The sequence below is a fragment of the Empidonax traillii genome, unplaced genomic scaffold (genome assembly GCF_003031625.1).
Source record: "Empidonax traillii isolate 1590-97213 ecotype Southwest subspecies unplaced genomic scaffold, ASM303162v1 scaffold520:size1094406, whole genome shotgun sequence".
In the NCBI taxonomy this organism is placed as follows: Eukaryota; Metazoa; Chordata; class Aves; order Passeriformes; family Tyrannidae; genus Empidonax; species Empidonax traillii.
The window spans coordinates 117,627-140,426 of NW_020955713.1; the positions used below are offsets into that span (position 1 = coordinate 117,627).

At 55.0% G+C, this 22,800-nt stretch overlaps 1 protein-coding gene across 1 annotated transcript; it reads left to right on the forward strand.

The window, feature by feature from the left end:
• The first annotated feature begins 183 nt into the window (after window positions 1-183).
• SAPCD2 (suppressor APC domain containing 2) lies at window positions 184-21,793 on the forward strand. Its single transcript, XM_027896955.1, has 7 exons — window positions 184-617; window positions 5,519-5,652; window positions 8,889-9,035; window positions 9,182-9,280; window positions 9,816-9,929; window positions 10,796-11,223; window positions 21,781-21,793. Exons 1-6 carry the CDS (start codon window positions 212-214, stop codon window positions 10,922-10,924), a joined length of 1,029 nt encoding a protein of 342 aa, XP_027752756.1. The 5' UTR covers window positions 184-211; the 3' UTR covers window positions 10,925-11,223; window positions 21,781-21,793.
• The last annotated feature ends 1,007 nt before the right edge of the window (window positions 21,794-22,800 follow it).

Here is a 22,800-nt window from a genome sequence, read left to right on the forward strand (position 1 = left end):
AGTCCTGCTCGCTCGCGGCAGAGAAAGGGACCGGGCCCCCCCGCCGCCCCTCGGCCGCGAGCGGGGCGGGCGCCGCGTGGAACTCAAACCGCCGTCCTCCCTCTCAGCCAATGGCCGGAGGGAGCGCCCACCGCCAGCCAATGAGAGCTCGGCACATCCCGGCCCTGGCCAATAGGCGCGCGGGGCCGGGCCGGGGTAACGCTCGGCGGCGATGGCTCCGGAGCGCGGCGATCGCTCGCTCTCCGCCGGGACCGAGGGGCTTCCGAGGGCTTTCCTGCAGAGCTTGCGGACGCTTTTCGATATCCTGGATGACCGGCGGCGGGGTTACGTGCACCTCCGGGAGATCGAGTCGCGCTGGCGGGGTGCAGAAGCCCAGGAGCTGCCCGCCGGGGTGATGGAGGGGTTGCGGCAGGCGGCACCGGCCAGCGGGTACCTCACCTTCGAGAGGTTCGTCCTGGGTCTGCGGGCGGCCCTGCCCGGGGCTGAGCCCCCGGCTGAGGGCGGCAGCGGCGGGCAGCGGAGCGTGGAGAAGCCGCCGAGCCCTCGCTGTTCCGAGGAGCGACGAGGAAAGAGCACCGGGCAGCGGGAACCGGGGCACAGCCAGCCCCGAGGCCGCGGTGAGTGCCGGGGGCTCCGGGCTCGCGGGGTTGATGGCAGCGCCGGGACCGGGGACTGGCGCCCGGAGGTCGGCTGGGATCTAGTGGTTCGTCCTGGTCCCTCGTGCTCTCCTCTGGGCTAGAGCCAGCGCTTCCCGCAGAGCCAGTGTGAAACTCCGCCTAAGTTATTGCCATGCTCAGTTGGGCTTTGCTGGGCTCCGGTCCCGGTGTGGATATCCCGACGCCGCCGCCCGCCCAGGGCTGTGCTCCCTTCGCGAGGCGCTGGGCTCTTTATAGCGCTGACAGAAGGAATTAAGGGCTTTGCTATAACGTGTCCGTGGTTGTCCCCGGGCGTAGAGTCTGTCCTGACCTTTCCCGGGGATGAGTGACACGGCTGGGCGTCTCAGGATGGCTGGGACCTGTGGACCCCCCGAGCAACCTTGACGGGGTGAGGTTTGTGGTTACGGAGTAGCCGTGTGCTCTGGTGGGCTCTGGGCTGGGGTGGCCCTCAGGAAGGATTCTTTCACAATGTCATGCATGTGCAATAAAAATTGCAAAACCTGGTCCAGCTTTTTGGTTTGGATTATTCTGCAACACTATTCCCAATAACAAATAATTAAGCAATGAATAAATGAGAAAGTGGCACCAGGGCAACATGCTTTGCTGTCCCGGGCTCTGGCTGCAGAGCTCACCTGCAGGTCCCTATGGACTCTTCCCCTTCCTTGGTACCTGAGGGCCCTGTGTGGCTCTACCAGAGCCCTCTGGGGTGGTATGCTGACCTTGGCACAGGAAAGACCGTTTCATTAGCATCTTGATTTGTTGCTAGTCAGTAGGAGATGTTATAAGGAAACCAGGTTTCTGGGCTTATCTGGATAGGTAATAATTCTTTATCTGGGTTTGTGAAGTGCTTTGAGATCTGAGGACACAAAGGTCTGTGTGAGGACCTAGTGTTCGTTATTGCACGACCTCAGTGCTATGAGATGGACTTCCTCCACCTTGGGAATGTTGGGCTGGTTTGCCTTCTCTTCCTGCCCACACCCTTCCAGTCCCTTCTGCTGGGTGGAGAAGAAACTTTATCTGTGGCTGAGGTTCTCTGCTTTCCATTTTGCCTCCAGACTAATCACTGGAGCTTCATCTAAGGGAATATTATTAAGCAGGCTGACTCTTCTATCATCAAGAGTGTAAATCTGGAAAAACCTGCAAAAAATCTTGCTTGGTGAATAGATAGCAGATTGAAAACTCTATCCTGGGAAGGAACAAGAAGATGACTGCAGCAGCTTTCTGCTTGCTGAGGATCTTTTCCTTATAGGCTGATGTTCCACAGCTGTCTGGAGCCTGTAGACAGGGTTAGTGCCTCAGCCCTTGATGCCAGCTTCCCAAGCTGCAGGGTCATATTCTGGCAAGAGGCCTGAGTTTCAAATTGATTCATCAGCTTAGAAAATTTTACAGCTCAGAGTTACTCCATCTCTTTTAACTCCTGCACAACTGCCCAGTGCTCCAAGGGAGCACTGGAAGGTTTCCCAGGGTGTGGTTGAACGGGTGGATATTCTCAGCTGGCTGTGAGGGAGCTGGGCAATGTTGTGTCAGGACACAGCTCCATCACACTCCAAAGAAGTGTGCTGGGAGCTCCTGTGCCTCCAGGAAGCTCTGTCTCCACTAAGATTATATTGTTTGGGTGCTAGGCTGCTCTGAGCCTCCAGCTACGTGGTGGCTTCTGTAAGAACCCAACTAAGCGCAGTGAGAGGATGTAATGAGTCAGAGGAAGCTCTCCCTGCCTATGATTTGGGTAAAGGGGGTGCTCACAGGATGCCTCCCCAGCTCTGCTTTATGATCTGGGGTCAAAGGTGATTTGGATGTGACTCACGGCAAAATGGCAGAGGTTGGGGCCATATGACTCTCCTGGCGTGTCCAGGGGTGTAATGAGCCAGTGGACAACAATGCCCTTTCTCTCACTAAGTTCTGCTAGTGTGTGGGCTGAAGCACTTCTGAAGAAGTCCCTTCTTAAGTCACCTTCCAGCTTCTCCTCAGCCCAGCAGTGCTCAGGCAGCCCACAAGCTTCTGCTGGGTGCCCCTGGGGAACCAACAGCACCCTCTAGGCACAAGGATGGTGAGGTGGATATTGGGGAAGTCACTGTGATGGTGCCAACTGGTGCCTTGTCACAGCAGTGTCCGAGTGTGTCACTCCTGGGGGTCTTTATCCCTGTGGTTCCCCTGTGAGCTGAGACCTGGGGAAGTCAAGGCACAGAGCAGAAAGTGCCTTGCCCAGGAGGTGTGTGATGGCCCTGGGCACTGCCTCCTCCCCAGCACTGCACTTACTCCTGGCTCCAGGGGTGGCCGGGCTCTAGCAGCTCCCTGGAGAGCTGGTGGCACTGACAGGAAGGATGAGACTGTTTGTAGGGGCTTATCTGGGTCATTGCCAAGGGCAAGTGTGGAAAACAACCATGAGGTGTCTGCTTGTCTTGGGCAGGGAGGCTCCCAGAGGGAGAAGGCTGTCCCTTATCTCATGTCAGGATCTCTTCTACTCTGCTGATCTGGTCCTGCTCTTTTCCTAAGAAGAACTATCCAAGCTCATTAGCAGGAATCCATTTTTAGCCACTATCTTGTCAGTTCAGGTGCGCAGAGCTTGAGTGTTTGACCAGGAGCTCCTGCTTATCACAGGTTCAGCTCAGCTCAACCCCTGGCACTTCCAGGTAACAGCAGCAAAAAGCTTTTAACACATGTCTGGCCTGCAACTCCTACCAGAAGCGTTCCTGGCTTTGCCTTGGGAGTTTGCATGTTGAAGGTAACCTTGATTTGGGGCTGTTTCTCCGTGTTCTGAGCAGGATGTGCTACAGGTCTGCTAGGAGAACACACACATGGTCACACCAGTCTTGCTGGGTTCCTCCCAGGTCGATTTGGGTGTATGAAACCAAAGGCAGTTGGCAAAGCACACGGATGGGTGATATCAAAGACTGTGTATATTGATGTGCTGGAGACCTGCCTGTGCCAGAGTATTTGCTGGGAGGTGGAGCAGGATGCTGTGATGGACCAGAAGGAGGACTTTTCCCATGGCATGGTGCCTTCTTTCTCCAGTGACACAAAGCTGTCACGTTGCCTGCTGTCCCCTCAGCCTGAGTCTGGTTCCTACCACTGAACTGGTGTGAATGTGGCAGCACAGGCAGCCCTGGCACAGTGCAGCTCTCCCAGATCTTGTTGCCTTAAAATGAAGGGTGGCTCCTTTGGCCATGGCTGCTCTCCCTTGTCCCATATCCCAGCTCCATCGTGTCCGTGTGCTTGGCTGAGGAAACTCATGGAGCAGAAGGAAGCAATGTGCCAGGTCAGATGATGCCATGCACCCTGTCCTGGCAATAACAGCCCTTCATGTGCCTGCAGCAGGGAAAGTGCCAGACCTGAGCCAGGTAGCTCTGGTACCCAGGAGCCAGCACGTGCCCAGCCATGGGAGGAGGATGTGCGATGGATGGCAGATGCACGGGGAGCAGTCCCGAGGAGGGCGTATCTTCCCCAGCTGCCTGCCATCATTTGCCAGCTCCCTGATGTTGAAAAGCCAGGTTGGGAAAAGCACTCTTGAGGAGACTTCTGTGCAGGGAGCGGGCAAGCTGCAGGACTGAGGGGGTAGCATGAGGCAGGGTGTGCTGGGCCAGGAAAGGAGGAGCAGCAGGCTGGTGCCCAGGCACGCCTGGGAAGGTGCTGGCTGCAGCCCTGCCTGCCCTGGTGCTATGGTTTGGGGCAGTAGGGTTTCAGAGTGCTACTCTGCCAGCTCAGCCAGAGGCGAATCAGAGCTGGTTTGGCTGTGGCTACAGGGCTGGGTTTCTGGTGAGGGCAGGTGGTGCAGGGCTTGTACAGACTTCAGTGCAGGTGCCCAGGGAGTTCCTGCCCCGGCTAACAGGCAGGAGGTGTCTGATCCAGTCTGGAACCTGCCAGTATGCACTTAATCTGCAAAAATAGGTTATGCATGGATTTGCATCAGCACCATGTGTTTGTAGTAGATTAGTCTTTTGCAGGATAGGATGTTGGGGTTTTAATAAAATTTTGAAAAAATGACAGCCTGATTTACTCTGTGGTTACATCACAGGTGTGCAGTCTGGGGGGATGTCCACATGGCCAAGTCCATCACCAAGCAGAAGTGCCTTCAGGTGAAGCTGGGTTCCTGGCAGAGCCAGTGCCACCTGAGTGGGAGCCAGGTGTCCCATGAGGGCCAGCAATATCACTGACTGGACCAGCTTTGCCTGGAAGCTGCTTGTGATACCGAAAAGCAGCAGAAACAAACTTTGTAGACATTACAAAGGGCATTTTTCTTTATTCAGCACTGGACGTTCAGAGGAGAGCTCCTCTAATCAAACAACAGATGAACAGAGCTTTTTATTACACATACTGTTTATATATGCGTCAGATATTCTCACTTAATGCATATTCATTAGTTTGCTTTACATAATCAAAGCCATATTGGAAGTCCTTCTTTGGTCCTTCTGGATCTTCTTCACTGTCTTGACCTCAGGTCTTGAGCAGGCACAGCATTATTGTGTTTCACCACCAAAATCTGTAACATTTGTTCTTTATCTTGTTTGGGTACACAGAGCTTAGTTTACATCCTGTTTGTTTGAGTACATCCCTTATCTAATTCTCTGAGATTTATATTGTTTCTTATTTGGGCATTCCAGGATACCTTGAGTAAAGATTCTATTTTCCTATCACTTGCTCTCTGCAAAAGATGACACTGAGGTGTGCTGCCAGCCTGGCACAGCTGAGTCAGTCATTCCTGAAGCCTGTCCTGCCTGGATAAGGGTGGGAGCGGGCACTCAGGCTAGTGCTTTGCTCAGCCTCTCCCTGTTTACAAGACCACCCTGCAGATCATCCCACAGAAGTGACCCTGGGGAGGTTTTTGTTGAAAGTGGCTGGTGGCCTCATGCCTTCCTCTGTTCCAGGTGGTGATGCGAAGTCTGCTGGGCAGTCCCAGGGGGATGGTGGCCACCCGGGGGCTGGGGACACTCGGAGGCATCAGAGGGGCCGTGCAGAACACCGGAGACACACCATCACCAACGGCGTGGACTTCAGCACGGTAAGGGACAGCCCTGTCACGGGCTCCCATGGTGGAGAAGGTGGATTGCAGGGGTCCCTCAGTGCTGACACCATCTCTGGGCTGTGGCTCCCCCGCTGCCCACCTGCACATGTGAGCCATGGGACGTTGGGCAGATCCTGATATTTTGGATACAAAGCTCTGTTGATGTATGTGGAGGTTCTGCCCTAACTTCCATGGCTCTTTCTGTCCTCGCCAGAAATCATGCCTGACAGGGAGGAGGTGCGTGCCTTTCCCTGTAGCGGGGTCAGCCCATGGAGCTAGCATTTGACTGCATGGCTGCCTTCCCTGTGGGCAAGGTCTTGGGCAGGGAAAGGCAAAGGTGGGGGTGTGGCAACAGGTGGATCTCTGGGCCTTTCAAGCATCCCAGTGAGGGTCAGGTACTCTGCTCTGGCAAGTGGTGGGGCCAGGCTGTGTCCCCTTCCAGATGTTCCCTGCAGGTCAGGGCTGAGGCATATTGATCCTCCTGGCTCCCAAGAGACTTTTTGCCAGCAAAGCAGAGAAATCCACAGTGAATTTAGCCAGGCAGTCCAGGATGGAGGCATCTGCTTCCTTCTCTCTGCCCCTGAGTAGAGAGGCTTGGATCAGATGCCTGGGTGAAGGGATCTGCACTGGAGGTGCTGCCTGGGCATGTTGCCCACAGGCTCAAGCTAAATTGTCCTGGGAAGAGAGCCAGGACCAAGCCTGCAGAATGAGTGCTTGGTGAGACTGTCACCATTGCACTTCCACCCCTTGCACCCTGGTGTCATCCTGCTCCTGCAGCCCAGCAGGCCTGAGTGGCAGTGCCCAGCCTTGCACTGGTCTTGAGGGACAAAACATGCCCCGATGCCAGCCTGAGAGGGGGCGTTTGTGAACATGGTTTGTTGGGCTTGCAGCCTTGCAAGGGCCAGGGTCCCCATTGGGCCAAGCAGTCTCTGCTGAAAGGTGCTGATAAGGAGTGATAAATGAATGTCTGGGATCGAGGGCTTTTGTTTCTCAAGGGTTTTGGGTGACTGGAAGTTGCTGTTTGGAGAGGGAAAGGTCCCTGCTTCCCTGGCAAGGCTCTTTTCTGTGCATGCAGCTCAGGGCTAGAGCCCATCACTGCTGTGGCACTGTGTCTGTCCCCATCTCTGCCACAAGTGCTCTTGCTGTGGGCTTGTGTTGCCCTGGTCTCTATTTTCCCAAGTTGTAGGGGCAGTGGGAGAGGTGTCCTCTGCATTTTTTTATCCCCTCCCCACATACCCGAAAGCTGCACTGTGTTTCTGTGCTTCTAAGCCCAGAGAAGTGGTGTCTGTCCCTGTCTCAGGCTTTCCTGACACCCTGGGCCTTTGGGCACTTGTCCCATTTGTTAGCCTACAGGGAACAGGTTTGAGTCCAGTAAGGACTGAATCCTTATGCTGCCACCTCCTCCACCCCTCCCTGCCCCAATGGTGGGAGGATGCTGGGCCCCCAAGGGACAAGGAACTGTCAATAAACTTATTTATGTATAGCCCATGGAGGATGGGAGCGCTTGTGTCCATCCTACATCCCAAAGTGCACCAGGACTGGTTCCTCCTGAGCAGGGAGTGGAGCTGTGGGGGCTGTGCTGTAGCCCCAGGACCCTTTGCACTGCCACAGCTGGTCCCTACTCATCAGCTGGTGTTTTCCAGCCAGTCCCTCACTGATTGATTTGATTGCCCCTTAGCCACGAGGGTGGCTGGGATGAGACCTTCCATGAGACGCTGAGCACTGTCATTTGTAGACTGTGCAGGGCACAGTTCTATCCCCTCCCCTTAACCCCAGGTAGCACCAGCCAAGTCCAGTTCTTTGTCTTCCTCCTCCTTCGTCTTCCCCATCCTTGTGAGATGCCATCTGTCCCCGCACCAGGCAGGACTGGCAATTTCCCTCTGCCCTGTGGGATGTTACCTCTTCCTCTGGTCACCGTGCTGGTGGCCAGAGGAGCCAGTGGGAACAGGGCAGAGCAGGTGGCTGCACCCCCAGCTGGGTGGGGGTCCTTGCCACACGCAGCATCTTCTTTGTGCCCCTCAGGAACAGCCTCCATAGCATCAAGGCTCTGCACTTCTTCCTCTGGGTATGTCCCTTGGGGCCATTGGGGAAGTGAGCAGGGAGACTCTCATGTTGCAAACAATGTTTCCAGGAGTAGTGGGGGCAAGAGCAACCCCAGTGTATTGTGTGGCAGGTGTGGAATGAGCAGAAGACACTCTGGAGCCCAGCCTGTGCTGTGGGTGAAGGCCAGGCTGTGTTGTGGCAAAGAAGGCAGAGGCAGCAAGGCAGGCAGCTCCCCATGCCCTTGGCTTGGAGATGGGACCAGGAGCTGGGGGAGCAGCCTGACATGGAGAAGGGGAGCAGCGCCCTTGGGCTCACAGGGTGAGAGTGGTGAATGGGTCGTTGCACCAGTACTCTGTTCCCTGGGGATGTCCCTTCTTCCCTCTCCACCTCTGTGATTGCTGGTGTCAAAGTGGTGCTGAGGGGAAGTAGAAGCAGAAGGTGGTAGTGGAATGGGGACCCTGTGTCCCTGTGGGTGCCAGCTGAGCCCCCCTGTTCTCCAGCAGCCTTGGCTGTGTTGCAGCCAGGCACAGGATTCTGCTCACCCTGTCCCAGGGGGTTACTCTGGAGGCAAGGACCCCAGGCACTCATGTAGCAGCTCTCCAGGCATATCAGGGTCTCCACTGCCTTTCCAGATGATTGCTGGTGCTGGAACCTGAGTGACTGGTAGAGACACTCAGCAGAGAGATGTGCTCTGCTTTGCTGTGCACAGCTCAATGTACTTTGGGGGGTGAAGCAGAGTGGGGAAACAGGACTGGAGGTTTTCCCCAGATCGCATCCTGCCCAGTGAGCTGGGCTGTTCACCGCTTGCCAAAATCCAAGTGTGTCTGTGCTGGGGCTGACGCTCATACCCTGAAGGGAACTGGGGTGGCTTCTCCTGCTGCCTCCCTGGGTAAATAAGAGGTGAAGAAACTGGCTTCTGCAAAGGGGAGCAGGAGGGTGGAGATGATCTGAGTGTCCGTCACCTGTTTAGGTTGTTCTCTCAAACTGGAGAACTCTTCCTCCAAAACTTGTCCTCCAAAGCAGCATCAGGCAGCAGCCATCATCCCACTCCCCTATGGCTTCTCATGAGGAGAGGGGGTAAGACCCCTGCCCATACCCACATCCCTCCACACCTCATGAAGAAATCAGCTCCTGGGAATCAACAAGGCCTTGGTGGGGAGTTGGTGACATCCCTGTGCTCTGTCCTGCAGCTGAAGTACATGAAAGAGCTGGAACAGGAGAAGGATTTCCTGCTGCACGGCCTGGAGCTCATAGACCAGGCTCGGGACTGGTACCATCAGCACATCCAGCTCATGCAGGAGCATCAGCGGCTCCTGGGGAAGAAGAAAAGCAGTGCTGTGAGTCTGGGGCTTGTTCTTGTGATGCCTGGCTGCTTGGGAGGAGGTGGGGCTGCTCTGTGGATTTGGAGAACTGGGCTGGGACTTGGCTTGACGTGGAGCCAACCCCATTGTTACCCCAGCCTCTTCTTCCTCTCATCCCACAGGATTTCCCTGAGGGTGGCTGGAGCCACATGGGGCACCTGATCCCCAAGCTGCAGGAGGTGAACCGCTGCCTTGGTGAATTCCTTTCCACCACTGGCAAGGTGAGAACAGCAATCAGCAGCTTGAAGTTGTTTGTGTGACCTTAGGACCCATCCTGTCCCTCCCCATGCTGCTAGGGGCTGGCATTGGAGCTGCCAGAGTTTCCCCCAGCTCTGAAAAGGTGACTTGGCTCCATTAGCAAGACAGGTGATGGGGGACAGCCAGGAGGACAGCACTGCTGGTCCTGAGCTGGACTGGAAGATGGTCAAGGCATTTGAGGGAGTAAAGGAGATCCTCAAAAAGGTATAGCCATTGTCAAGTGAATAAGAAACCCAACCTGCTGAAGTGCTGAATTTGCTACCTCAGCTGGCTGTCCCGCCGGGCTCCTGGCAGGAGCCAGGCACTCTGGCAGGAATGCTCCTCCCCTCCACCTGGTGTGGTGGAGACCCTGCAATGGCCCGTGCTGGGATTTTAATCCTCTGCTGGGCTTCTCTCAGTTCCTTGTGTGCCACAGAAAGAGCTTCAAGCCTTGAAGAAAGGCTGGGAAGGGCCACAGCAGAGGAGGCTCAATGTCTGATCCCTTCCCCTTCTCTGCAGCCAGCAAACCCCTCCTCAGCCCTGAGCAGGCTGGTCCCCACAGTGTCCCCAGCCTCCACAGGCTCCCAGCAAGCCATCAACATGCTGAAGGAGCAGAATCGGCTTCTCACCAAGGTGAGTGGGGATACAGGTGGGAGGGGTGCCCTTAGGGATGCTGGGAAAGGAAGGGGGGATAGGGCCAGGAAAGGAATGCTAGGCAATGGGAAGTGTTCCTTCAGCTTAGCCAGCCTTGGTCATCCTGGAGAAGGGGGTGTGGGCTGCACCTAGAGACCCTCTGGCATGCAGCTGTGCCCAGCTGTGTCCATCTGTCTGCTAGGTGAGGCAACAGGCAGAGATGGGGCATTCCTGCCAGAGGGAAAAGACTGTGACAAATGCAGGTCACAAGAGGGTGAAGAGACTGCAACTGGGGTCTGCAAACAGGGCTGATGGGGAAAGGATGCCCATGGTGTCCCCACCAGGGCCAGGCTGGGGTTCCTGTCCCAGCACATGGCCACAGAGATGCTCCCAGGGCTGGAGCCCTTTTGCTCTGTTCACCTGGAGAAGAGAAGGCTCCAGGGAGAGCTTGGAGCTCCTTCCAGTACCTGAAAGGTCTCCAAGAGAGCTGGAGAGGGACTTGGGACAAGGGACTGGAGGGGCAGGAGAAGGGGGAATGGCTTCACACTGCCAGAGGACAGGGTTAGATGGGATACTGGGAAAGAATTCTTGGTCGTGAGGGTGGGGAGGCCCTGGCACAGGTTGCCCAGAGAAGCTGTGGCTGCCCCATCCCTGGAAGTGTCCAAGGCCAGGTTGGACGGGGCTCGGAGCACCCTGGGCTGGTGGAAGGTGTCCCTGCCCATGGCAGGGGGTGGAATGAGATGAGCTCTAAGGTCTTCCCACCCAAACCAGCCTGTGATTCTCTGGTTCTAGGACATCTTACCTGCAATGCAGCAGTTGCCAGCATTTTCCTCCTCTGAACTGCATTTTCCTCCTGTCTCCTGCAGGAGGTGACTGACAAGAGCGAGCGCATCACCCAGCTGGAGCAGGAGAAATCTGCCCTTATCAAGCAGCTCTTTGAGGCTCATGCCCGCAACAACCATGAGATGAGCCAGCTGGACTCCACCTTCATCTAGTGCCTGCCTCCCCCTCCCTACCATCGAGCTGCCCCGGGGCTTTCGAGGGACTCTGGCCCCAAACCCATCACGCGTGTTGCTCCAGGTGTTGTATCTCAGGGTCTGGGACTGCTGCTGGCATCTCTGCAGGAGGAAGCTGGGACTCCACCTGGGGAGCATCCCTGCCCTGCTGCTTTCCAGTTGTGCTGCTCTCAAGCTGCTCCTCTTCTGTCTCTAAATGGGTGCAGGGACTCTCTCCCCAGCCCCACAGTCCCAGTGTGCAGGAGACGTGGCTGCTGGCCTGTGCAGGGGTAGCTGCTGTGTTCTTGGCCTGACTTAGGCTGGATTTTGGCTGCTCTTGGGAAAAGGTGATGCATCTTCAACACTGCAGCCACCATCTGCAGGCAAGCCTGGCCTTCGGACGGTGCCTTGCCCCTGCTTGTCCTGCTGTTGGAAGACAAGATGGGAAATCCAACGGGTCATGCCCTCTCTTCTGCCTGCATTCTGCCTGCCAGAGATGCTTCCCTGGCCAGGCAACGCCCAAGCTGGTGCTTCTCCTGGCATCCCTCTATCCCATTTGAGGTAGTGATGCCATAGTCGCTTTTTACACATCTGCAGGCTCCTGTAGGGATTGAGCCATAAGTCTCATGAGCTGCTGTTTCAGGTTGTTGACAGGTTGAGGCAGACACCTCACCCTTTACTTGGCTTGACCTAGCAAATGTTTCCTGATGGCTGCCAGGATTAGATTCTTTTCATGATGACTGTAAAACGGAGAGGTCATGTCCCATAGCCTTAGGATGCTCACATCGTCTTGACCTCACAGAGGGGCTTTGGCCTCAGTTTTGTATTTAACTGAGCGTGGGTGATGGAGCAGAAGCTCCATCAAATGGCTGCTCTGCCTGTCCTTTGTGGTGGATGCTACTTCCTGGGGTGACATCCTGAGTGTGAGCTGCACTTCTCTGCAGCTCTTTTGTGGGATGATGGTTGTCTAAGATGAGTCCTATTAGATGGTGCATCTTAGGACTCCTCCTGCTGCCCAACCAGCTCAGTGGCAATTCTTGAGCTGTGGTGTTCAACTATGGCTCAGTACTTGGTAGCCATGCTACTTCAACTGAAGATCCCTGTGAACCCTCATGGCTCCTGGCCCTCCCTACCCCCAAGACCAGGAGTTTTCTCTCCAGGGTTGTTCCAAGCTCTGACATGCTGTAGCACTGAGCTGGGCAGAAGGTGCTATCCTTTCCCTGGGCTGGCACCATGCAGACCAGTTCTGTTCTCACTCCTGTTTTTGTCTGTTTGGTGCTCTCTGTCCCTTCCAGCTATGCTCTTTGAGGATGATCGTGACCTAAAGCTCGCTGCAAGGCATGAATCCCTGTTCTGCTCTGGTGCCTGCAGGTGGAATGGGGATCAGCAGAGTGCTAGGGAGAGGGTGAAAGAGGAAGAGAAAGGCCATGGCCAGTCATATCCCTTGCCTGCAGGAGAAGGGTGTAAGTTGTCTCCTTGGCATCAGTGCCTGCCATCCCTTTTGTGATGCCACCTTGGTATCCAGTGCCTGTTTTGCCTAAGGTTTAATTAAAAGCAACTCTCTTTATGAGGAGAGTCACCTGTCTGTAGGGATAATAAAGTGGGGTGAACTATTTATTGTAACCTTTTGTCTCTCTGCCCAGATCAGTCCATCTAGTGCTACCAGCCCTGAAGGCCATGACTGTTCTGTCCCTTGGGATGTGGAGTAAGCTGAAGTTGCATGGTCTGTCTGGTGAGCACAAGGAACCCAGGCCTCTCTGCTCCTGGGCTTGTTCCCATGTCCTTTCCCATCCCCTCTGGGCTTCCCAGGGACTGGGGACCCCCTGTCCCCTGCTAAGGGATGGGGTCTTGAAGCCACCTGCCCCACTGTGAGTTCTGTAGCCTCACCTGTCTGCTCTTCTAGAAGCTGTTCTAGAGGCTTGCACTCCTCAGGTGGTGCTGGTGCAGTTCACAACCTCTTTGCTTCAGCGTGCCCTTCCTTGGAGATGCCACGCGGTGGTGGCAGCAGTGGCTGGTGCTCTGCAGTGAGTCTTTCCCTCCGGGGCAGAAAGAGGGGACCTCAGTGGCATGGCATGCTGTGGCACGTGTTCCTCTGCCCTATGCCGAGGTGGCAACACCAATGTGGGGTGAACCTGGGGCTCTGCACTGGTCAGGAGCACCCTCCTTGCCCAGGCTGTGGAGTGACCTCTGCACCCTGCAGAGCCTCCTCCAGGGTTGAGACCCCTTTTTGGGAAGGACCCAGGAGGGAGACTCCAGCCAATTGTCCCACAGCTGGAGAGAAATCTCTGACGTGGCCTCTTTCAGGTGCCTCTAAGGACAGCCACGAGTTCCAGCTGGGGCAGGGAGGGTAGTGGTAATTGCCCTCAGTTCTGATTTCATGCCTTTGCTTGGATGAGGAGCCCATAAGAACTTAGAAAGGAAAAAGAGGTCCATGGTTCCCACTCCAGGCTGCTCTCTGTGGAGCCTGGGATTGTCCTCCTGGTCCTGACCAGCAGCCCTGTCCCCCAGCTCACCTCCTGTGGGGCTGCTGCAGATTACCAGGGAGTGCTGGGAGTGCCAGCACTGCCATGGGCCTGCTGGGACTGGGGTGCCCTGAGAGCTGCAGGGCTAACCTGAAGCTGTCACCTTGGCCTGGCCATGCTGTTTCTGGATCTGGGCTGTGTCCATTTCAGCACCCTTAACTGCGGGGCTGGCAGCCCTGAAGTGATTCAGGAGCCACGAGACCTGGGTTTGGGGCCAGGTCTGTAAGCGATGTGTATGGTGGGTGACACGAGTGAACACCTTCCCTTTTCTTCAGGCTCTGTTCCTACTGGAACTGGGTTTGCACAAATCTGTGACAGTGCCTCTGGGGCTCTGTTAATACCTGGAAACCACTGTGTGAAGCTGCAGTTACACTGGGAACAGCTGGAGCAGGGCTCTGCTGTCCCCAGCCAGGGCAACTTCTGTCATCTGTCATCTGCTGCATCCTCTCCACTCTGGATGTTGTCAAACCCAGGTGCAACACCATGGGGTCAATATGCCTGTCCCCAGGAATTTATGGTGGATAACACCACATGGTGAGTCCCTGCTGCCAGAGCCTGGAACTGCTTATGAGAATGGGGTGAGCCCTCGCCTGGGCTCAATCTGGACACAAGCCCAGGCCCTGGGCTGCCCAGGGATCCAGGATCTCATTCTTTGTGTCCTCAGCCATGCAGTTTGGAAAGAATCCAGTCACCCAGGTTTATTTGTAGTTTCTCTCTTCTGCCCAGCTACATGTCCTTCTCACGCCCTTGGAGGTTGGGCTGAATGCCCAGCTGCCCTCTTAAAGAAGGGCCATTCTCCCAGCAGAGCGATTATCCCATGTGCCAGCAGGAACAGCCACACTGTGGGCCCCCAACCCGAACGTTCTGTGCTTTTTGCTTTTCTTTCCTGCCACGTGATCATCACTGCTCTGCTGCCAGAGTCCCTGCTGCCCTGGACTGGCACCGTCAGCTCCCATGACCTGCACCCTCTGTTCTGCTGTTGTCAGTGCAATTCCTTGGAAGATGAACCAAGGATGTAATGACCTGGAGAAGACTCTGGGTCCTGGTTCTCACTGGGATGGGGAACTGGGCCATGCAGGGCTGACTGGACTAAGGAAGTGCCTGGTGCACTTCAGACCTGTGAGCTGGCACCTGGTACCTCTTGCTCTGTGGTCCCTCATTTAGGGTGTTCTCCTGTCCCAGATCATCCCTGTGCCACATTGCTGCAGCCCTACCCATATCCTGGGCTGCCTGTATCCCAGGTTCCAGGTTGCCAGCACTTAACTCCTCTTGGCAGCAATAAACTCCTTAGAGGCATCACCTGGCACTTCCCAGTGCTCTGTGTTCCTCTTCCATGCCTGTGGCTGACATTTGAAGCACAGTGAGCAAAGCCCCGCTCCCAGGTGGAATGGAGAGGGCTTGCCCTCCCTGGTGCAGGGTGCAGGAGGGGCAGTGGTGGCTGAGCCTCTGCTCTCCATTCTGGCTTGTCCCTAGGGGGACACTGCAGCACAGCTGTGCCAGGGATCCCAACATCTCCATCCCGAGAGAATCAAGCACAGCATCCTGGCTCTGCTTCGGTGTTTCATCGGGTCCCTGCCAGATCTGTGGCTGTGATTCCAGCCGGGTGCACGTGCTCACCTCCGCCTGCACAGCCACCCCAGCCTGTTCCAAGGTACAACTGATTGAAGGCAGATGCTCCTTCTGGGACACCCATGTGATGGGGAAGGGTGAGACTCCCAGAATTCCTGATTTGCTCTGCAGCTGCATGTCACTGGGACCATGACTTTACGCCCACGCATTACAGAATGAGGCAATAGCCCATGGCAGATATCCATCATCCTTCCTCACTGCCAGAAAAGCATCTGTCAGGGAGCAGAGCAAGGGCTGGGGTCATGGCCAGCACCCTACTGTGTGGGTTCCCTTAGACCCAAAGTGTCCCTTCATGGGACTCTGATGTGGCAATGGGTACAGACACTGGGTGCAGGTGACCCTGTCCTCCTGTCCTGCCATCAGGACACCTTCGGCTGCTCCTCCTAGGACATGGGATCATGCTCTGGGTTGGAGCTGGCAGCTGAAGGGACAGAAATATCTGCAAGGGCAGAGTCTGCACCAGACCTGGGCTGCAGGCACGTCCCAGGGAGCCATCAAATCCCACCCATGTAATAACACCCTTTGACTGCCCTGCCTCAGCTGAGAATCAGAGAACCACAGAATCCCAGACTGGTTTGTATTGGAAGGGATCTTTAAAGGCCGTGCAGTTCCTCCCCCATGCCATGGGCAGGGACACCTTCCATTTGGTTTCTCCAAGCCCTGTCCAACCTGGCCTTGGACACTTCCAGGGATGGGGCAGCCACAGCTTCTCTGGGCAACCTGTGCCAGGGCCTCCCCACCCTCACAGGGAAGAATTTCTTCCCAGTATCCCATCTAAATGGTTATCTCGAGGCCCTTCCCTCTTGTCCCAACAGTCCCTTGTCCCAAGTCCCTCCCCAGCTCTCTTGGAGCCCCTTTAGGCACTGGAAGGGGCTCTGAGCTGTCCCTTGGAAGAGCCTTCTCCTTTCTGGGGCTGAACACCCCTAACTCAATGTTTCCTCATCAGAGAGATGCTCCATCCCTCTAATCACCTTTGTGGCCCTCCTTCGTGGACCAGCACAACCCCAAAGCAGGAAGGCTGGGCTGTTCTGTGCCTGTGCAAACAGCCCAGCATTTCACTGGTCCCTGGAGATGGGGCAGGGGAGACACAACACCTGCTTGCCCTCGAGCTGGATCCAGGGGACAGCACTGGGAGTAGCAAGTCTTGCTGCTCCATATCTTCCTGTGGGCATGTGTCCTCCATTTCCCCACAAGGCATCCCTTCAAGGGTTTGAGGGACCCCACAAGTCTTCCGTGGGCAGACAAAGACATCCCATCCTTGAGCACGTCCAGGAAGGCAGGTTTGATTTCTCTTGGCCCCTGAAACCATCTCCTTCCCATGAAGGAGATCTGGGGGACCCTACGAACCCAGGAAGACCCTAAGTAGGGATGTGGTGGCTTTAGAAATGTCCCTTGACCCTTTTCCCTGAGGAGAAAATAAATCCGATTTTTATTACAGAAGTGATCCAATCTCCATGTCAGGAACCTGTGGGCCTGTTCCATTGCCTGCACTACCTGTGCTGCCTGTCCCAGGCATCCTGCTGCTGGCCTAGGTAAGGGTCACAGCCACGGCCGTGTTTGTGTGCCCACGGATGGGGACCCACAGGGCAGAGTGACACAGCAGGGAGAGCTCAGTGCAAGTAGGATGCTCTAACCTGAGCCCACACATCCATGTCCCCAGGTACAGCCTCTTTGCTGAAGATGGCCAGGTCCCATGAGGTGCTGCTCAAAGTGGGAAAGAAAAAGGTTTTTTTGCCCTGTTGAGTAGGCCAAGAAAGCCAAAAGACACTTCCTCCACCCCAGGGTTTTGTTTAGCCCCAAATGAAAATATTTTAAATATTTTGTACCGTTTGAAGTTCAGGTTTTTTAAAAGCTTTTCTTTCCCCTTCTGCTATATTTACGGCCAGTTGAAATGGCAAAACTGTTTCTCAGTAGTACATGGAGAAATGGCCCTGTCCTGGTGCTGCAGGCTCCAGGAGCTGAGCATGCAGCTCTGCCAGGTAGAAAACATCTAGTTCTTTGGGATGGTCCCAAAATCTCCATTAGCTCTTAAAATCTCCCAAGACCTCTATTAGTCCTCAGGCTGAACCACTTTGTGGGGAAGACCTGGTCCCGTGGGTGGATCAATCACTGCACTGTGCCAGGCCAGGAGCCACGCTGGAGTGTGGGTCTGGTGTCCTGTGCCCTGTGAGGGATGGGCTCCAGCCAGCTTGGAAAGACCTCAGCTGGGAATGACCAAATAATCTAACAATTTCATCATAAATATTTAGTATTCATTTCTTAGGAAGAGAATAATTTGGGCTTGTGAGAGACATCCCAGTGCTGATGCTCCTGCACCGATGCCAACACTTTCTCACTGGTGGCCCTGTGGCTGGTCCATGCCTGTGGCTGCTGCTCCATACCTGGCTGCCAGACTTGTCCCACTGGGACATTCCAGTAGCATCCCTGGCATCCCTGCATCCCGGGCAGCTGGGGGCACACAACTGATCCAGGGGGGGGGTGGTTCTTGGTAGAGTATGCAGGGGCAGCTTCCCCCCTGCAATGTCCCACACTCTGCACCTCCCACACACCTGCATGTCAGCTCCCATTTTACTTCTCTGTTCCAAATCCTAAGGGGGTTTTCCCAGCCCAGCCATTTTTCACATTCTCCTTGGATGAGTAAGCTGTTGCATCACTGCCAGCTCCCAGAAAGTCATAAATCTCCCTGGCCCTACTACAATCAAGAAATCAGGAGGGAAAAAAGAAGAAAAAAAACCCCACAAAAGCAGTTTTTGTAAGTAATACTTTCAGGAGAGGGTGTTTATTTTTCTCCAGGGTCCTCAGCCTTCTTCATTACCATCACTCAGCTTCCCCTGGAGCGCCCACATTCAGTGGGAGCCCAGAATTACAAAACAAAAGGGACTGTGAAAGCTAAATACTACAAAACTTGGTGGGGGTGTTGGGGTTGCAGGGCTGGGAGCAGCTCTGCAGGAATGCCCTGGTTGCTTTGTGTCCTTTGGGGCAGCTGTGTCGGTGGGCTCTGAGGTGGGCATGGCTCCCACTGTAGCTGCACTGCGTCCTGGGGACAGTGGAAGCTCAAAGCCACCCCACCTGTTCTGCCATGGGACCCATCTCTGCTTCCTGTGGCTTTTCCAGCTCACCCTGTGAGCATGGTCACACCACACCAAACTGTGCCCCTGGGCTCCACACCAACCCCCTGCTATCCCCACTCATTCCTGAATCCCCAGCAAGGCAAAGAGGAAAGACCCCCTCCATAGGCAACCAACTGCTGGGGCTCAGTGTCCTTCCCTCCAGCCCCCATGCACCCTGGATGGTGTTGCACAGTGAACCCACCAGGCAAGGCTGGGGGAGGCACCTTGTCCTGCAGCAGTCTGAGAAAAACAGGCTGGGGATAAAATTAGCTGGAATTTTTATTACTTTTATTACTGGGATTTTATTTTTAAAAGCAATGGAAAGTACATTAATGGAGGGAAAACCCCAGAGGTCTGGGCCAGCCTGTGGGACAGCAGCATGCCTCTGCCCCGTGGTGGATGTCCTGTTTGCTCCAGGAGGGAGGCAGGGTGGGAGCTGGCTGTGGGAACCACCAGTGTGGCAGCAAGGACCATAGTGGGCTGATCCTGCCCCCCAGGATGTACCAGGGCAGTGCAGGGGCACAAGGGGAAGCAGGGCCAGCTGAGCCCTGCCAACAGCCATCACAGTGGCCATAGAGTCCCTGAGAAACTCTGGTGGGTATGACCCTTCCTGTCTGAGGAGGATGGGACTCTCAAGCCAGAGAAGATACATCTGGGAGACTGGAAAATCAGGACAGCCCTGGAGAGACTGGAGAGGGATGGAGCCACCAGCTTTTCCAGCACATGAAGTGAAGGTGGGAGATAGATCCAACCCACCCTGAAGCAGACAGTTCTTAGTGCTGGGATGCAGCAGCTCCCTGATGAGGGATGGTGCTGCTGGAGGTTGTTCTGTGCCCCAAGGGAGGGGTTTTGACAAGTCCAAAGAAGAGGGATTGTAAATGCAGAGAAATCAGAAAATCATGGCTGTCTCAGGAAATCCCCCTATTTGAGAACAGCTGGAGACAGGGAGAGGGCTCAGGGAAAGTGTCCCATACGCTTGCTGTCATTTTGCTCATCCCTGGACACACTGGGTGGCACAACAGCACGGGGAGGACACAGCAGCTGTGTTACTGCTGACTGCTCCCAGGCTTATTTGCTCAGAGCAACGTGTACCAGCCAGAAGCGTGGCCAGCACAGGCTCCAGCTGGACCCTGACATGGTTATTTTTTAAACTAAACACATGTAAAGATCTCACCTGAAAGCTTAAATGTACTATTGGAGTCTAAGCAAGTACCTGTTCCCCTGGTGAGCCGCCCAGTGACTCCCAGGAGACCTCAGTTATTCCAAACACTTGAAAATGTGGCTCCTTGCAGAGACACCTGCTGCTGAGCCACGGGATTCACCATCCATCCTCTCCCTGCCCCACAGGAGAGATGGTCCTGGCACAGGGCTCAGGTACTCTGTGCCTCTGCGTGGAACTGGCCAGGGTGTGGCACCTCCTCGGCAGCTCTGCTTGACCCTGGGTTGGAGAAATCCTGCTGGGATTGAGCACTCATATTACCAGGGGAGAACTGACATTTCCAATTCTGGGGCTTGCTTCCAAAGAGAGGGACATGCGGGATGTTGGAAAGGGAAGTTGAGTCCTTTAGCAGGGCATATAAAGCCTTCCTGCACAACAAGACTGGGGCAGAAGGCAGTGGCAGCCAGACAGTTTCCCAGCAGCAGTTTGGATCTCAAATCGCCCTCAGAGGCTGAGCAGGCTCCTGCCCTGGGAAGGCAGAGGTGTAGGATCCTCCACAGGCTGCAGGTGGGTATCTGCTCCACCATGGACCACACAGAGCAGGGGGGCAGTGCACTGGAAGCAGGATGTGGATGCTCATCCACAGCAGCCTCTGCCCAGCTCCCATCTGGCTGACACACACCAGGCAGGATCACATCTGCCCTGACAGCAGCTTGCCACACCTGGGCTGGTATCAGCTCTTCTGGGAACTCACCGTCCCGGGCAGCTCATCCAGCAGCTGGTGCAGAGTGTTTCGGGATCTGGATCTCAGCGTCTGCTTCTCAGAAACGAGGGGAGTGGCTGCTGCCGCAGAGCAACTCCGGCGAGCCGCCCACACCCCCAGGCGCTGCCAGATTTCACACTCACGCAAGAGGTTTCCGTAATGAGGGTTTAACTTCAGCCTGGGGACTTTGAGCTGAAAGAAATCACCCCAGTAAAGAAAATTTTTCCTTGCAGATGGGCAGTGTCTCTCTGCAGCTCCCATCACATGATTGCACTTCCATCTCACAAAAACCTAAAATCCAGCTGACACTGGAAGATTTGTACTCAGTAGTTTCATCCAAGTCACTCGTTGAAACCTGAGAGCAGGAGCGAACCTGAGGTGGGACAAGCATCTTTCCCATGCCCACGGACAAACATGCTTCCCATGCCCATTGCTGCAGGCACAGAGAGCACCTGGAGGTCACTGGCATTTTCCCACCAATGAACGCTGTGGGTTTTTCTTTTCCTTTTGTCGCAGGAACAAAGCACAAATGTATCTTAAAAGGGCAGGGCCCTGGCTTTGAGTGAAGCATTAGCAGTCCTGAAGGCCTCAGAGATCATCCCAGGACACATCTCCTTTCCCCTCGGGTGACTCCATCACCTCTGCAACCTCCTTCAGCCTCCGGGGCAGGAACGGGTACCTGCAGCTCTGGGATATGTCTGAGGGTGTCCCTCTGCAGCTGGAGAGATCCCTGCACATCCTCGGGAGCATCCAGCTGCTCATGCTCACCAATCATACTGGTTTGTAGCATGTGGAGGAAGAGGAAATAAATGAGGCTTCCCAGGGCTTTTTTAGATCTTCACAGTACATGATTTTCTCACATTTCTCATGTTGCTGTTGCCATCCCACAATGAGCTCAGAAGCTCATTTCCCTTGAAAGACAAATAAAAGTCTAGTTCTGCAGATATGTCCAAAAACTGAAAAGCATAACTGTGAAAATCTCTACAGGTTATAAACTTCTTTTTTTTTTTTTTTTTTTTTTTTTTTTTTTTTTTTTTTTTTTTTTTTTTTTTTTTTTTTTTTTTTTTTTTTTTTTTTGTGTGTGTCAGGATTTTGGATTATTTGACTCCCATTTGAGTTTTGACTTATTTGAGAAAAAGACCTAAAGAGAGCTGGTGCACCCTGGGGTATACCAGCAATTCAGGAGGAGGGTTCATATAAAAGGCCCCAGGGTGGATTTAATAAATTGATTAAATCTGAATAACTTCCTGGCCAGGGTAAGATTCAGTTCAACAATAACAGGTGATTTCACTGTGGCTTTACAGAGCTCATCCCTGCTCTCTGGACACCCAGGAGACCCTCAGATTTGCCATAAGGAGACAAGTCCAGATGCTGGAGGGCTGCCAGGAGGCAGATGCTGTCTCAGGAAAGCAAGCTGCCAGTGGTGTTTGCCCAAGGTGGGAGCTGTCAGCACCTGGGAGAGATCTTCTGCCCGTTGCCCAGATGTCAGTGGGTTTGGGTTGGGATCCTGCAGGGTCTGGGCAGCACGAACAGGCAGAGATGCTGCCAGGGGCCACCCTGGGGCTGAGAGAGGAAGGGATCCTTGGCAAAAGGTCACAGCACCCACTCTCCTGCCCTTGTGCTGTGGCAGGTCGATTGCTGCCAGACCTGAAGCAGATTCTGCAGCCAGCCAGGAGCATCTCAGGCTGCTCTGGGCACCTCACACTGCCCTGCCTGCCACAGTGATGGGAAATGAATCTGTCCTGTGTGCCATCACCTGCCCTACCTGTGCTGTCACACTGGTATTACTCTGCTGGACACAAGGGGTTCAGCTACCAGGAGCGGTGACAGTTGGAAGCAGGAATAACAAGAGCCCATGACCTCCCCAGTGCCTCCTTCAGGAGCTCTGCCTCCACCAAGGACTGGGAGCCAGGAAAGGGCTCAGCCTCTGCATGGACCAGCTGCTCATTGTGGCCGTGGCCTGGTGCCCATGAGGATGAGCTGACATTGTTCAAACCATAGTTTCTTACTTGAAATTGGAGGCCCTGGGTAGTGTTGGCCAGTTTAAGAAAAGTGACAAACAGTTCCCTGCTTTATTCCTAGCAGAAGATAATTTTCCTGTCTGTCCCAGCAGCTCTGTCTCCATCCCACTACTGTCCCCTCCCTCACACTCATGATGGGGATCAGCCCCATGCCAACAGTCTGCCCAGGAGGGTCTGCATGTGGTGCTCCCTTCCTTCATGTCATGTGCTTCACTCCTGTCCACCCAGCCTGTCCCACAGATTTAGGGATAGGTGAGTCTGTGGTGGCTGCGTGGAGCAAGCGGGATGTTACCATGACCCCATGTCTCGGTGTGCCAAGGAAACCTCTGCCCTGGGGCCACGGCGTAGGGGACAGATGCTCTGCCAGCAGGTGCCATGTCCTGTGCCAGCATCCACAGACTCACAGCTTGGGGAAAGAGCTCACCAGGCACCCTGCCATGGCTGCAGGAGCAGGGCTGGCAGCACAGGACACGTGTCAGCCCAAGGGGCTGTCCTGTGCTCCAATACCTCCCTGCCCTCTGTCCCTGCAGGAGAGGGCTCCTGGCAAGACAACCAGGGGAAACCAGTGGGGCTTTTCTGGAGAAGCTGTCTATTTCCTGGATGGTTCAGTGCCAGGAAAACAGAATCCCTGCCCATGGAGCTCCCTCCAGTTGGCATCACAGAGACACTGCC

What these genes read in the sequence shown, in the direction of transcription:
- SAPCD2 (XM_027896955.1), top strand. Translation starts at nt 212, where the DNA reads ATGGCTCCGGAGCGCGGCGATCGCTCGCTCTCCGCCGGGACCGAGGGG. An exon ending in TCCTTTCCACCACTGGCAAG is followed by an intron (nt 9,281 to 9,815) that starts GTGAGAACAGCA and finishes CCTTCTCTGCAG; the next exon opens with CCAGCAAACCCCTCCTCAGC. An exon ending in AGAATCGGCTTCTCACCAAG is followed by an intron (nt 9,930 to 10,795) that starts GTGAGTGGGGAT and finishes TGTCTCCTGCAG; the next exon opens with GAGGTGACTGACAAGAGCGA.